At 43.5% G+C, this 16,397-nt stretch overlaps 2 protein-coding genes across 2 annotated transcripts in view; both read right to left on the bottom strand.

Annotated features, from left to right (window-relative positions):
• Positions 1 to 12,557: 12,557 nt before the first annotated feature.
• LOC105451023 lies at positions 12,558 to 13,349 on the bottom strand. The gene is made up of 2 exons (XM_011691210.1): positions 13,279 to 13,349; positions 12,558 to 13,083 (listed from the first exon to the last, which is right to left on the bottom strand). Exons 1-2 carry the CDS (start codon positions 13,347 to 13,349, stop codon positions 12,558 to 12,560), a joined length of 597 nt encoding a protein of 198 aa, XP_011689512.1.
• A 9-nt stretch (positions 13,350 to 13,358) lies between these two features.
• The window catches only part of LOC105451021 (cyclic nucleotide-gated cation channel alpha-3), a 122,308-nt gene continuing 119,269 nt past the window's right edge, over positions 13,359 to 16,397 (bottom strand). Inside the window, exon 13 of the mRNA XM_011691208.1 lies at positions 13,359 to 13,627. Coding sequence (XP_011689510.1) covers positions 13,359 to 13,627 — 269 coding nt within the window. The remainder of the gene's footprint in view (positions 13,628 to 16,397) is intronic.

The following is a 16,397-nucleotide window of genomic DNA, read 5'->3' as shown; positions in this document are numbered from 1 at the left end:
CGCGCGCGAGTGTGTGCGTGCGCGCGTGACGAAATAGAGAGAGAGAGAGAGAGAGAGAAATGAAAGACAGAAAAAGACGGACGATAGGATGCGAGCGAGCGAGACAGCGCGCTCGCCTCGCGCTGCAATCGGATATGCATTTATGCGTCCGTGCGCAACGTCTGATGCGACTCCGACATTGCGAACCCGCTGCATTGAAGCATTCGAAGCGCGAGGCACTTAACGTCGAACCTCGACGAGTCCTTCCTCGTGGTGCCACGATCGGGTTCGCGAGCGGAGTCTGACCGCGACTTGCCGCGACTGTCCGCGTCCGCGCGGAGAGTTTGTACCCGCCCTTTGACGCGCCGCCGCGTGCGAAAGAACTTTCCTCGCACGTTGTGTCCCGCAACGTTGATCAAAGAGTGATTAGAGTGACTTCGATCAAACTCCGATCAGCTTAATCGGTTCACTGATGTCCATCTCTATCAATATAGATTAACTTTAATCTCGGTTTAATTTTATTCTTTAGTTTTTTCTTAGAAAAAAAAAATGAAAAGTTAAATCAGGCTTGACGTTAAAATCTATACATTATAATTGTATATGGAAATGGGCAAGTCAATCAAGTACAATTGCCTGGGGCTATTTTCTAATAATTCTAACAATAAAAAAGAAGTAATACAGTATTGCAGTAAAGTCAGCACGATGATAATGATTAACATTTGTTCTCTGGTGTGATGTGTATTACTTAAAAACCGCAAATATTTTGACCATCGGTTTCCTCTTCAATGCACAAATACGATGATCTTTGATAATAATAAGAACAAATAATGTTAATCATACTCTAGCTTTGGCTCTGCCACAGCTATTACTTCTTTTTTTATTGAATTAATTCTCGGATTTTTTCTATCTCATTATTCGATGTTTCTAATTAGACATTAAGTACATCCAATATTGAAATGGAAAAGCTCCGATTCTAACTCCGTGTATGAGATGGCATTTAAACCCGGGACCCGTCGACCACAAGTCAAGCGTTCTCATACAGAGTGTCACGCGTCATCCCGATTAATTATTTTATTCTCGACATTCTCGTTAATGAAACAGTAGATTGTTTGATCGAAATTAATCGAAATTTGATCGAAGCCCCAATCTAATATCTGGCTACGGTTCTGTCGCATCTTTTTTCATACCTACCTTGGGGATAAAATTCGATGGAACGAATCTTCATGAATGGCTTCAGTCTCTCGGCGTTTCTTGACAGGAATTCTTCATTTCTAGAATCGCTGGTTACCTCGATATTTTCTCTCCCTTCTTTTCTCTTATTAAAAAAAAATTTGTTTATCAATACGAGATTTCCTTAAATTTTATTTTTGTCCGAAAGTATAGAGAGCACGAAAAGAAGCTGCAATAAAATTGCGATTTTACATACCGAATCTTTGCGTCCATCTCTTCGATTGCCGAATCAATAGATACAATATTTCAGCTCGCTCTATCAACGCGATCGATAATTCGGTCATCGAGATAAATGGTGAAAGGTAAAAGAAAGATTCCGCACTCTCGGTATTAACGGTATTTGTGATCCTTTAAATGTTACGAACATGCCTAACGACAATGACATTCTTCTGCAGCCATGGACTTTTGTTCGCAACGGCCTGTATTATAACGGTATCCATTACAAATCTCTGTAATTGTCGATGTTACAACGCGAACTTACCTATAACTTGCCTGACGACAATGACATATTCTCTCGCAACGGATCTTCATTCATCTCGGAACGCATCGTGTCTTCGCGCTTTGATGAATTCTAATGTCTAATCTCAAAGCCACGTAGACCAAAATTCTCAGGCTCGAGAAATCGAATTTCTTTAAAAAAAAATCTGTCGGCATTGCAAAAAATTAAAGCAAATAAAATGTTGTAAAACTAATTAAAATTCAACATCGTTAATTAAGGAGCTTTAAATAGTAATTATAACTAAGCTGTTAGATAATAATTATGATTAAACTGTTAAATATAATAACTATCTCGAGACCACCGCGCGAATTGCTTGATTAAATTCCATATAATATAAATATAATATATAACATAAATAAAGTTCGCTCAATATCGCATTTCTTCTATCGGAAACTTTTATTCTCTCTTCTTTGAACGCGCCTTTTCTTTTATTAGAGAAAATGGATTTACGACTTTCACTGTATTTGTAGGACTTTGCGGTTTAGATATTTCAGTTAGGTATACGCGGTTACTGTGATCGTTCCTATATACACAATAAAATGGTCCTGATATTGATTATTGATAGACAATCAAATATACTTCTGTGAGTCATGAAACGTACGCGCGCGCGTGTGTGTATATTTGTGTTACTGTTTTCATGTCACATGTACTCTGGCTTCTTACGCGGAAATTAATGACTCATCGGAAATCGCGAATGAATAGCATCCGTGCTTGCGCAAGATGATGTATGTATTTAGAACATCACTTTTGTAATTCTTCATTAACTATCTAAGCGAAAATGTCGATTGTAAAAATTTTAATTTTATATATACATACTGTATACACACAATTAACGATCAACTGCACATCTCTTAACGTTAATAATTAAAACTGAAGAATTTTAATTAAATTTGTCTGAATTATTTAATATTAAATATTTATCCCTTGATGTAAGAAAAGAATTTTCTTGATTTCTAAAAATGTCACTCCAACAGGAATTTTAATATCTTTTTTGCCCCAAGATAAAAACGTTAAATAATGTATTCATTAAATACATATTTAATGAATATTAAATACTCTTAAATAAGCATTTAATAAATATTTAAATATTTATTTAAGGACTCACTGGAAACTTCTTAAATAAATATTTAATGAGTAATGTCTAATAGAGTTTATTATAAACATAAAATAATGCGTAACGAAAAACGTGACGTCTCGTATTCGTGATGTAGGTATGTCGCGTAGTGAAAATGCGATGTGCTAACGAATAAGTTCCCCAGCCACATTTAAGCTTTAATCGTTGTGCTTTCGAGTTGCTCTCCTTGCTGTTTTCTAATCCTTTATTCTGCCAGTTCGTAAGAGAACGTTTCAAGAAAATTAAGAAACTTAAGCAAGCCAGCTTAACGCGCGCTACCATTTTAACGGCGCCGATTTAACCAACGAGTTGAGAGCTCTATTTCTTCCGGAATGTCTTTGCGGACTGCAGGCGATAATGCGGCGCATTCGGTGTTCTTCTACGTTCAAACTCTCCGAAAATGTTTGTGATCTGCGAGCGAAGTTATTTTTCTCGGAAACTCGACTATTGATCGAGGATGGGGTTCTGCCTGCAACCCGCAAATTTTATTGGTCACCTCGGGGGTTGTGCTACAAACGAACAAAGACGGGAGCAGTCCGGACCAGGCCGCGTCTTTTGTCCGGAAGAAACCGGATCCGAGTTGGCCGACCGTACTGCCGCGAGTCGAAAAGTAACCGATTTAATGACTCTCGCAATTTGATGGTCCGACAAGCGTTTTTTTTTTTGCGTCGTGTTATGTTTGCTCGTATATCCTTGGAGGAAATCACAATTCGTTGCATTTTTTATAGGATTTCTAAAAGGAATCTCGGCGCCAAGCGAGACTTTTATCGAGCGCGTCTCAACGACGATTACGCCTTCTGTTTATCTTCCTTGGAGCACTATCGACAGGAGACGATCGTATGACATAATTAATCTCTATGCGGATGCTCTGGGAAAGACGGTGGGAGTTTTAGAATCGTCGTTCGCAAAAAGAATAGCCCCGTAGTGTTGCGGTCCACTTCAATCGTCTATTTATATTTCAGGATTCCTACTGACATCCGATCGTACTGACACTCGCACGCTCTTACGGCACAGCTATGTTTCGAAAATTTAAAAATAACCTTCTATCGTCGTAGGAGAGAAACAGATATACGTGTAGAAATGGACAAAAACGCGCGTGTACAATCATGCATGCACGTACGCAACGCGCCGGGATACGCGCACGCGGCCGTGCATCCGAAGGATCGGTAATTCCTTTCTCTCTCTCTCTCTCTCTCTTTCATTCGGCATCTCGTTCCGACCGAAGGACTCGAAACCGTTAGAATTTCGGCGAGTTCGATTTTCAATCTCGTAGTCACGCGAAGAAGCAGATCTCATCGACAATTCCTATCATCATTCGAGGTCACCGAGCTCGCTTTCGTCTATCACGGCATCAAGATCTGCGAGTCTCTCGTTGAAGTTACACCGATTTCAATCTTCGCGGTCGTGACACTCTGACCGCCGCGATCGCCACCTTATCTCCTTGCCTTTACCTCACGCCTCGCGTATCGCCTCTACCGTGTATCGATTTCAGAATCGCGCACCGATTGCAGACGCATACCACCAGCGATATGCGTACTGTAAGAAATCAAATTGCCATCTTCGTGAGTCGGCGGTCAAAGTGTTAATCGCTAATCGCGCTCGCGAATGTAGTCTAACGGTATCTCCTAACGAATTCACCGCGTCTCGCCTCTCCGTCTCTCTGCACGTCTCTTCCTTGTTCTCTTCCTCTCTCTCTCTCTCTCTCTCTCTCTCTCTCTCTCTCTTCCCTTTTCCTCGCTCCCTACCTTTGGATATTGCCTTGCGACATAAATTGATTGTCGACACGTTACCGCGGCACCGTCATCGACATTTTGGTCAGTTCTCCGTTTAATGGAAGTAAATTCTCTTCCTTCATCTCGTGCATACAAGTTCACATAATTCTTTATTCGTAATTTGCGCATTCTCACACGCACACGCACACGCACACGCACACACATACACACACACAGTCTCTCTTTTTTTCATCTCTTTTCTTTCACGCAGATATACGTACGCGTTTCTATCAGGCTTGTCATCTCTTATTGGGCGATCGTAAAATTGTACAGGATAATTCAGACTCGTCGTACAATAGCGATATCGATACTCCGAATAAGAATAAAGACGTTTTCAAGTTGGATGTAGTATTGGGGAGGAGGGGAGGATATAACAATATACTTCCGGCGCAATTAACTTTTTACGTTCCATCGCAAGGGATCGTCAAACAACGACGCCGTGGTTTACTGCCTATTCCGAATCACCCTGTACAAGTTTCTTGTATATGTACATATATATGTATATGTACACAGGTATACATATACATATATATACGTAATCGTGTATTATTATATTTGTTATATTCATATTTACAAAAGGTCGTTCGTTAAATGTTAATATTCAATATCGCAACTGTTATTACATTATAACTTTATTCCTGAGTAACCATTCAATTAAGAGCCTTATCGAGAGACTCGTCCCTCCCTGTTTCATGTTAAGTAGTATCGGATAGATCGTTTTAATGCTAAGCGCCGTGACGTGTGATCGAGGTAGCGAAAATGACAACCAAAAAAAATGTAGGAAAAAAATGCGTTGCAGAAGTTTCCCCTTCTCGAGAGCTATTCTCGCGCGTGGAAATCATATCTCTAGCTGTGCCATACGCGGATATTAGTCACGTCGACTACGAGGACGAGCTAATTTACGCAGAGAAATGAAGAAAATTATTTTTTTCCCCCACACAATTGTCGAAAGGCGTTCTGTTTTTAATTTTTCTTAGACAATTTTTAGTTTCCTCAGAGCGCCTTCTGGACGCTTTATGGACGCCTTCTTTCGCGTCCATCTGGTTCGCTAAAGTTTTGAACTACTAGGTTTTACATGACCGTTTTATATATAAAATATTCACCGTTATTTAGAAATGTCTAGAATGTCGCACAGATAGAAGTAACTTGATACAGTGGTACTTGCAAAAATTTGCAGCTGCAATTAATCTGCATGAAAAACCGTGATATATTAACGTTTGTCACATTTAGAGCGACATTAAACCGGAAGTCATAAATAATGATATTTTGGCATAATGCAGAGAGAAGTCTATTGCGATACTCGAGAAAACCGAATTACGCATATAATTGTGCAACTTAAGAAAAATAAAAAATTCGTTGTATTTTCGCACGTATCTCGCGACGAACTAATTTTTCTACAAATATAAATATATCGTTCCGATGTGTAATAGGATTAAACGTCGCTGAATCCGTTGTAAATTTCGGATACCTATCTTCTAAACATCTTTTTTTGTCCGATCTATACGGAAAAAAGAATCACATTTGAGATATAATTTTTCCTACGCGATTCGTCTAATCATACACGTACGCGAGCGCTGTTCAATAACTCTCTATATTATCTCTTTATCGCGAATTCTCAAATGTTACGACGGAACAACGACGTTCTATTGTAATTTAAATTCGCGCTTTGAATTACATTTCTATTTCGCCGAAAAACGAAAATTTTCAAAATACGAGAGATGGAGAAGTTTTAATGTAAAAGAGTGCATGAATGTCAATAATATATTTTTGCATATATTCCTGCCATTCGACATGGAATAGCGATAATCGCATTAAGCGTCAAGGATTCCGTTGCATGCACGATAGCAATATATATATTAAAGGCAAACCGATTATTACCGTTTCTGGATCACTTTGTGGAATTAATGCCGGCATAATCGGCTTTATTCTAATGGAGGAGGACGATATACAATTACGAATCGCTCTCGTCATCGCGCGTTCGTAAGAAAAGCTATTTCGCGTGATTTAATAGAAAAAGAAACATTGGATCTATATACGGATCGTGGCGACTCCGGTTATATTCTTGGCAAGCGTAATGCGATCGTGCAATCTATGCCCGTATTTTGTACGTTCGCTACGTGATTTTTTTCCACTTGAATCGCGCGCGCGATTTTACACCGTATTCATATTACATACGCCAAGGTGCAACGGAAGATCATTGTGAAAGCTTGGCACTGTGTTAACACGCATTGAGAGAAATTGAGATCCACAAAGCGAACCAGAAGTCCCACGTTGACACACTTTCCACGTAGCTGATTATCTGAAAAATTTGGCCGCGCGCGCGTACTTACGCCCGACTACGTAACGTGTCTATTTTAAATATATGCAAAACTTGTAAATTTGGCCTTATAAAAAGTTGACGGACAACACATGCACAACGTGACTTGTATGCGATAATTGTCGGAAACGTCACGTGAAACTTCTCCTCAAGATGATCGATATGACTTTTCTTTTTTCCTTTTTTCCTTTCCTGTTATAAGGGAAGAGGCTGGACTTCTCGCGAAATCGTCATCGAAATTAAAGACGTGGACGTTGGAAAACGTGACGTTCGATCGATTAAACGTTAATTAGGCAATGGAACGTGCACTCGAATTATGAGAGAAAAAGAGACGGGTCAATCGCGCAGATGGATGCGTCGAGTGGTCAGTCATTTAACAAGCGTCTTTCTCCTCGTAACGAACCTCAGACGTTACCGCTGCGATAAATCTCCTCACCAGGCGTCACCTCTCTCTCTCTCTCTCTCTCTCTGTCTCTCTCTCTCTGTACACACCTACAAACGATCGCTCGTAACACCGATAAATATTTCAATAAACTCAATATCGCGCAAACAGTCATGCGGAAGTGTTATTATGATAGAGAAGATGATCCGATTGATCATTTATAATTGATATCGATCGCGTAGGTTCGCAATTGTATTCTGAACCGTAATAAATGTACGCTGACCTCCTGAAAGTTATTTTTACATTTTCCCTACGACTGGGCTTCTTTTTTTTTATTCATTTTAAAAACGACTCGGAGCAACGCGTGATTATCGTCAGTTTGAAAAAAAAAATCGATTAATTCAGGCGCTCTCGTCGGACTGTGGCACTTAAATCGTAAATCGCGTTCACTTGCGCTAATAAATTTAACAAGTGCACCGTGCTACAAGTATCTATATCCCAGATACTAATAACAGAATGATAAAATAATAAGTATAAACGCATGTAAATGAGTGGCAATTAATTGAATTATATATAAATCGCCTTGTCGTTATTATATATAAATCGCCTTGTCGAATTATATATAAATCGTATTTGTCGCCCTCGTTACTCGAAATTCTCAGAAAAAAAATGGCCATAATCTGCAAACTGAGCAAACAACGTTTCGCTTTGCAACGAGTAACTGTGTGTGTATATTCTCCGAATTCCGCGATACTCATACAATCGATCGAATCGATAAAACGCATGGGGGTACGCAATTTGTACGATCAACAGGATAAACATAGAATACCGCTAATCACAATTAAACTCTGAACATATAAATATCACAGCCAGTTAAACAGCGTAAAATATACAGCACTGACAACGCTATTTACAGATAATCATTAACGTTAAGTCGATTGGATTTCCATTGTGGACAAGAGGATCCTGAAGCTCCGAAACGCAAGATACTTTTCCGGGTGCCGGGAAACGCGGCAAATGATAATTGCTTATGTACAACACGCACGCACCGTGCGTCTACGATCACACGTTGCTCGTAACGATTATCGTTGTCCACAGCACATGTACCGCCAAGGATGCAATTTGTAATTAAGGTACGCCGATGTACACGCACGTACGCAGCAGATCGCCCACGTTACACGCATATAAATTTAGTATAATAATGTAGATAATAATTGTCTAAGTAAGGCTGATTAAACGCATTCTCATCCCTTCGTAACGAGCCTCCCTCTGTCTCTCCCTATATTGCCGATTCATTGACCGATCCTCCGTTGTTCGCGGATCCGCAAATCCGCAATTCCAGACAATGACGCGCGGTGTCGAGAGACGGCGTGTGCGCAATATCGGAACTATATCTTGTCTTTCTTTTTAAATATTATAATTATATATTATAATTTAACTGAATTTTTGGAATCTTTATAAGATCCTTCAAGCAATCAAAACTCTTTGATTCGTATTAGACCAGCCGATCGGACGATCAAATACTTGAGGACGAAATGCAACTTGATCTTCTTCGATTATTTGCGAGAAACGGTTCGGACCGCTCATCTCCGATGCACTTCCGGCCGTCGAATGCGCTTTATCTCGACACCGAGCGAGTCTTGCATAAATCATTCGTCTCCGGACCTTTTCCATAGGTCCTCCGATCGTCCTCAGAGACGGAGACTCGAGTATCTCGTCTACCTCGGGATCGCGCGTAAACGGGAGTAAATGTAATCTCAACGGTTTATCGTAGTGTCGCCCCTAACGTGTTACAAATTCCCCTAACAAATTTACAGAGGTGTTCTAAATCAACGTGGCAGTAGAGTGATGTTTCCTTCCCCCCCTCCCCCCTCTCTCCCTCGGCCGCGGAAAGCGCCGTAACTCGAGATCGGCGCGGGACGCACGCCCGTAATCCTCGCGAAGCATTCGTATTTGTATGTTTTTTTTTTTTTTCGTAGTAAGAGCACTTAATCGCTACGTGTTTTCCAAACTGAACAGCCGGTCGCGGTGTTCCCTCTCTGTCTAGCCCTCCCCTCATCCCACCCCCTTTTGTTTTTCTTGTTACACTTGTTCCTTTCGGGTTACCGCGACTTCGCAGCACGGGATCGGCTTACCGGATTATTGATACTTCCTAAGGATAATGCCTTACGTGGTAATCATTATTCGGTGAATATATCATACAGATGACATGGGCCCAGTCCCGCGAGATTTATATATGTTGCTCTTCCACCTCCTCGCGGTTGATCGCTCGAGTTCAGGGATTGACACTGGTATAATTTCGACGCAATTTAATTGGCGAGTCACCGTACTTGGCATATAAAGTGCTGGAATTTTACTGAATTTCGCATTTCTGGTCATCTTTCTCACGTAAGATTTTGAATCTTCTTCGCCACTATTTCGGCGAGTTACGATAAAAATTCCGACACTAAAGAACAATCTGCTTATAATCTCGCGAAATCAGCAATAGATACGCTTCTTCTCGAAATCATACCGGTCTCAATCGGTCGTTTTTCGATAATCGCATCGATTCACTGTAACTTGACCTAGCACTCGCTCGGATTACCTTCTTCATCTTCTGCGAAATGACGAAAAAGAAAAAGAAAGGAGGAGAGAATCGCTTCTCCCTCCTCTTTCTCGTCACCTTTTTCGTTTTTCATCTACACGGCTCTGGCAAATTTGATCAGTTTTTTTTCGACACGCCGGAAATTTCAGATACAACGGGATACTCACGAGGAATCGGAAGATGAACGTTATTAAAAAAAAAAAAAACGTACACGTCTAGTAAGGATCCTACTCCATAATTTATAAACGTTAAAAAAAAATCGCTGCCGCGTGTTACAAACGTGGGAGGAGAACGAAATCGTCTCTTATCTTCCACACTCGTCACGAGATTCGGTGGATTTCGCGCGCTCGTGTGTCGCCTCTGAATCGCATCCCTCTGGCCTCTGCCTTCTTCGCTGTGGGAGAACGAAGTGTTCGGTATTCGACTGTGTGTGTCTCTCGAAGATGACCGATGATGTTTCGCCGATATTTTCGTCGGGAACGGAAGATTACCCGGAGTTCTTTTCAACTTCTTTTCTCTCTTTTTTTTTTGTCTTCGACCGAACGAACAAACGATGATCACGGGTGGAAGCGGAAGTCGGAAGCAGTGATGTAGGTGATGGCTTTAAGTTGGTCCCGAACATGAGTTAGTAGAGAGTTGTGCAAGAATCATAATTACTTGTGATCAATATCGCCTGTCCACGCCCATTTAAGTTATTGCTAAATAATAGTAACGATTTTTCTGGAAAATTCATCGAGCCTCGACGAATCGGGGAAAAAAAATATGAAGCTCGTTGACGAAAAAAAAAAGAGCACTGTCGACGTTACTCACAACCGATTATTGTAATAATTAACAAGCTACGTCCTAATCTGTTTTTGCGCCATTTGTGTCTACATGTAAAGGCTGCTTAGGGATCGACATTGTAATTTACCGTAAGGCGTATAAATTTTAATTGAATCCAAATTATTGACGTATCGCCGGCAACGGCGACGAGATAAGCCCTAATCTGCAACTGAGTAATTATAATCTTTGCACATACCCGCTCCAAGAGTCGCGCGTCGAAACGTGTCGACCGTTGCGTCACGGATCTCAGCTCACGGCAAATACTGCGCGCGTCGAACGTGATACACACATACACGCACACACTCTCTCTCTATCTCCCTTCCCTCCCTTCCCTTTCCGCCTCGCTTGATCTGCATCTTAAATACTATTACGAGCTATCTATTAATTAATCTATACGGTCCTATATTGTACGGATCAATTATATCCAGTGGCAGTTTATTTACAGTGCGGCTCGAGCCGCGGCCCCCTGATATTAGCGTCATCGGTTCGTAAATGATTCGGCGTTCGCCGTCGCGCCGGCCGCCGTCCAGTTTTGCGGATCGATCGCGGCATATGTTTGCGTACGTAACGTACGCTGGTCTCTCGAGAGTCTCAAAGTGAAGTCATAAAATTCAGCGGGAGGCGACGCTCCGGAACTTTCTTCGGGTAAAATTCTTTTTTTTTTTTGACTCGCAGGTTAATAGTGTTACGATTGAAATGGTAAGTTCTAAGAGATTACGGTGATAGCAGTTAATTGAGAAAATTGCCGCATTCAAACGATCCAACAATTTACGACTCCCCGCGTATGATTGCCGCGGGCCGCGGGTCCGGCCGCATCTACTTCAACGTCGTCTTTTATTTACAGGAACAGCACGATCATGTAATTGAGATATCTCGCGCTAGTGGTACCGTTGAGCTTCGTGCCGCCACCGCCGCCGCCGTTTTCCTCGTCGTTCTCGCTGGCAGTGTCGCCCTTCGTCTCGACGATGGTGTCGAGCCGCTCCATCGCGCCCCTCGAAGGATGATAATTGCCCGAGCTCTCGCTCTCGGGGGTCTCGTCGGAGTCGACGTCGATCGTCCGATCGTTCACCTGGATCTTCACCACGGCGTCCACCGGGTACTTCCCTCCGTTGCCCTCGTCGCTGGAGCCGGATCTGCCGGTGCTCGACGTGACCCCGGCCTCCCGCTCGCAGCGCGGGCACACCTGACCGTTGGACGAGCCCTCGTCGCTCTGGCAACGGAAGCAGATCAGGTCGCCCTCGCTGGAGAAGTCGCAGTGCTCGCAGTGCACGACGTAGCCGTTACCTCGGCAGAGCTCGCAGATCGGGCTCTCGCGGTCTGTGAGCAGATCGACGGGTTAGCTCGACGGGTTTGCCACGCGCGATCTAGGATCGTCGTCCTGATCCGTTTCTGAGAAGGCAATCTCCGAGCAGCGGCAGTCGCCACGGAGATCGCGCGAAGCGTCAGCGAGAAATGCGGAAATGCAAGCAGCGGCGAAAGCATCGGGGAGAATATGGCGGTGTGCGTGCGAAAGAAACGAAATTGAAAGACGCTACGTGGGTTTTTTTTTTGAGGTATAGATACGAGAGGAGAGAGAGCAGCGATACTTCCTAATCCGCTAAAGTTGTTTTGCGAGCATTCACTAGCTACGTTAAGTAATAACGTCTATTCTCGTAACAGGATTAAAACTCAAGGGCTTCAAAAGGATTTGCGAATCTAATAACAAAAAAGGATTAAATTAAAGGGAATTTTTTTTCCGCCAGGAAGGAATAAGGGGTGCCAGATTAGAATGCAACCGGACGGTGGGAAGACGTCGGATCATCGGAGAAAACACCGAGGCCATTCAAATTAATTAAGCAAAGCGAAACGAACTTTTGTTTCAATCCTCGGACCAGAACTGGTCGAGGTACTCGCCTCTGTCGACGTCACCTCGATCGTCCGTGTCCCTGGCGGTCCATCCGCGTCGCTGCTGCTCCTGCGCCCGGTAGGATCGAGGTGACGTTATCGGCACCGCCTGCTCCAGATCGTGGTACGATCGCGGCGACGACGTCTGCACGACGCGATCCTGTTCCGCGTGGTACGAGCGCGGGGAGGACAGCTTCACCGGGCTTCGGTAGGCACGTGAGGTACCCGGCTCCTGGTGCCGCTCGTCCATACGCTCCTCCACGTATCTGACGGCGTGCGAGTCGGGTGTTTGCGGTCGGTAGGTGCAGGTGTGCGTCTTCTGATCGCACTCGCTGCACAGCAGCAGATTCGACTTGCTGCCGGGCTGCGAGACGTAGCCGTTGCAGGTACCGTAGTAACGCTCGTCCTCGTCGCTCTCGAACAGGTGCTGGCTTAAGCTACCGATCGACTTTGTGTCGCTGAAAATCCTCGCGTAGTCCGGCTCCTCCTTATCGCCGTACCTGCCGCACAAAAGATTGATTAATAACGCAACTATATCGTAAACTTCGATTTTACAAGACTGAATATGTATCACGGAAAGAAGGAAATATGTACAAACGACGAGGCGTCAGCAATATCGCTGCCGTAATAATTGACTGTGGTGTAATTGATAATGCAATATATAAAGGAAATAAAAAGTACAATGAGATAGGTACCTAGTATCAACGGCTCCGACAAGGTAGTGGCGTATCCGCTCGATTTTGGTCTTGCCGCGCTCTCGCGGCATTGTTTCTCGTTAAATGATGCTCTCCCGATTTCTCTCATTGTTGTCCTCGACGCTCGAGGTCGAGCTCGCCCCGCAGATCTGCATCTCGATTTCGGCCAGCCGGTGCTCGACCTCCCACTGCTGTTGGTTCAGCTTGATGCTCATCGTCGCGTTCTCGGTCTCCAGGCATTTCAGGCGCTCGCGGAGACGCTGAATCTCCGCCAGCAGGGCCTCGTGGGTGCCGAACAGAGGTGTCGTACCCTCGCTCACCAGCTGCGTCATGCTGTTGCAAGTCATGCCTGTAACAGGCAACGAGTGTCGGTGTTAGAGATTGTTCGCGTCTTTCGCAAAAATTACATTAGACTGCGCGATGTTGCGCGAAGAAATAAGAGTAATGCGCTTATGGAAACTTAATAATTAAATGAATAATAAACGGGAGCGAATGAGCGAGCGCCCAATACAAATTCGTGAAATTGTTATACAATAATTGGTGGTTGATTTATACCCTTCAGCAATAATGCGGAGATCGCGTTTCAGTGAAAGACATTTAACGTTGTATACTGCAGCTGTACAACAAGTATACTCTAAGTATATATATATATATATATATATATCTATATATATATAACGCGCGTATGCAAAGTTTTGTCTTTCAGTCCGCCGCTTCAGTACAAGCGCGCGCGCAATTATCAATCGTTGAAAGTTAGATGAGGAGCGCGGAAAGAGAGCAACAAACGAGTTCCGCACTTAACAGTACCGGGCGTGTACGAATACGAAATGAATTCCTCGAGCGCATCCGCGTGCACGCGCGCGCGGGGGTCTTTGTGATTCACTGATGTTGATTAATGCGCGCGATTAGTATTTCTCTCTCGGTTGCGACGGTTGCACTAGCGCGATAATAGAATTCGCATACAAGATGAACCCGTCTCTCTGCCGGTCGCATCGAGAGCTGATACAACGTACGAGAATTAGCATTAGCAAACTGCTAACTAATTCACGAATTACCGGGGCCGCTATTCGTCACGACCATTCCAGGAAACGACCCGGGGAGTGTATTGTCGAGAGACTCGTCTTGATCGCTTGTCACTCCTCGCGTCAACATTCGAGTACACGGCGAAATTGCGGGGGCTCTCTATTTCGGGAGAGATCGCTTTTCCATTTTATACCGTTATACCGTTACAGCGGATTGGCGATTACCGCGAGTTTGGTGATACATTTTCGTCCCGGTTATAATCACTATCAGACCCCGCGGTATCCGATTTTGTTACCGCCCACCAGCGAAATCTGTCGTTTTAATTGCGGGGGAGGGTATTAGCGTCATACCGTGTTTTGTTTCGTATATACATACTCGCAACTAAACGGAAACGCTCGATTACCAGTGGAATTTCCAGTGCGCGAAGGGATATGGGCGGGGGAGGGGGCGGGGGGGGTGGAGGGGGAATGGGGATTTTATTCCCCAAACGACATATAAACGTCGGCAGAAACACGTTAAAATCGTTACTACCTATCGTATCTATCGGGGTTAATGGTCGGGCGCTATTTTACGAGTGGCGCCGAGCGTCGCTCTCGTCATTCATTATCCGCGCGATATTTCTGAATTTACCTTTTTGCCGTTTTACGGCCGCCGATAAACGGCGACCGTTTCGCCGCGACACGACACGACACGCTGCATCGCACCGCGCCGCACCGCGCTGCACCGCGCTGCGCGGGTGTTATTCACGTCCGAGTAGATTTGATTTGCAATGAGATCGCATTCCCACGGAATTCTAATCCGATCGCGCGCCGGGGGGGGGGTGGAGGGAAGGGGACGCGCGGAGGAGAGATTGCGCGAGACTGAATCGCCCGTTTCGCTTATGACGGCGCGATAAAGTCTCTTCCGGGGACGCGCACAATACCGCACGGTTCATTCATCAATCTTCCTCTTCATAAGCAATGATAAACAATTAAAGCCTTATTCAAACATGACGATTAAATTTGCCGAGGTAAATGAATTCGTAACGATATATAAACAATAAAATTGCATTTCTAGGAATATCATGAATGATGACAATGTTCCATGATGTTGCGGAGAATCTGAAACTCCGTCGGTGGTGTGTGTGCAAACGTGCACGGTGTGTGTGTGTGTGTGTGTGTTCGTGCGTGCGTGTGTGTGTGTGTGTGTGTGTGTGTGTGTGTGTGTGGTTTCAGAGTCTTTTGTTCTGAAAATATCTCCGGGATGGAACTTATTACAAAACGTTCAATCGAACGTAACGACATCGATGGTTTATGGTACAAACATTACACGGCCTTTCTAAAAAAGCTTTTATGGAACGTGAAATTATTGATGACTAGAAAGTGAGAGGCTATGAAGGTCTTCCTATTCTCCCCGTGTTCGCGCTTCACTTAATCGCGAAGTCTTATAGTCTATAAGAAACTACGGTTTTGCGTCAGCAGTTTGCGCGAACACACTGCCGGCGCCGTTATCAGCAATGATTTATATACCCCCGGTATAATATCGCAAAAGAATCGCCAGGGGTAAGCGCGATCGATGATATTTTTAAAATAAATCCGATATGAAAGTTTGTCCTTTTACACAGGTAAAACGAATTTACGGGGTATCAAGCGTAATTGGGATAGGATAAAATTTTCATTGCGTTTGCAGCATTTTATCGATGATCGGAAAATACAATTTACGTGATTGCTCGGAGTTGCGAGTGCTTACAAAAATATCTGCTACTTTTCATAAATCATTAACGTCGAATCCACTCCAATTCAAAGGATAAACTCACTTAGTTTATCCCTCTATATCTCTGCAATATTTCTATTTATTTTGTATAAAAAAAAAGATTTATTTTCCAGATGCATTCATCGTTCGGTCTAATAATTATATAAATTAATAATTATTTTTCACTTGCTATAATTTCAAATTGATCCGCTTTGAGCTATTGATTTTTTGAGAGGCATCGCAGCCAATTAAATTGAATTGCGGCCAGTATAGTTACAGCCGCCACTGACGAGACCAGTAAGAGGATTACGAGAGAGTTGCGATTTGTGATATAAATAGACTAGATATATGTGGAGTGTTGTAAT

Source organism: Wasmannia auropunctata, unplaced genomic scaffold, assembly GCF_000956235.1.
Source record: "Wasmannia auropunctata unplaced genomic scaffold, wasmannia.A_1.0 LD336053.1, whole genome shotgun sequence".
In the NCBI taxonomy this organism is placed as follows: domain Eukaryota; kingdom Metazoa; phylum Arthropoda; class Insecta; order Hymenoptera; family Formicidae; genus Wasmannia; species Wasmannia auropunctata.
Note: the sequence above shows the minus strand (reverse complement) of the source record. Positions and strands in the feature narration are given on the sequence as shown.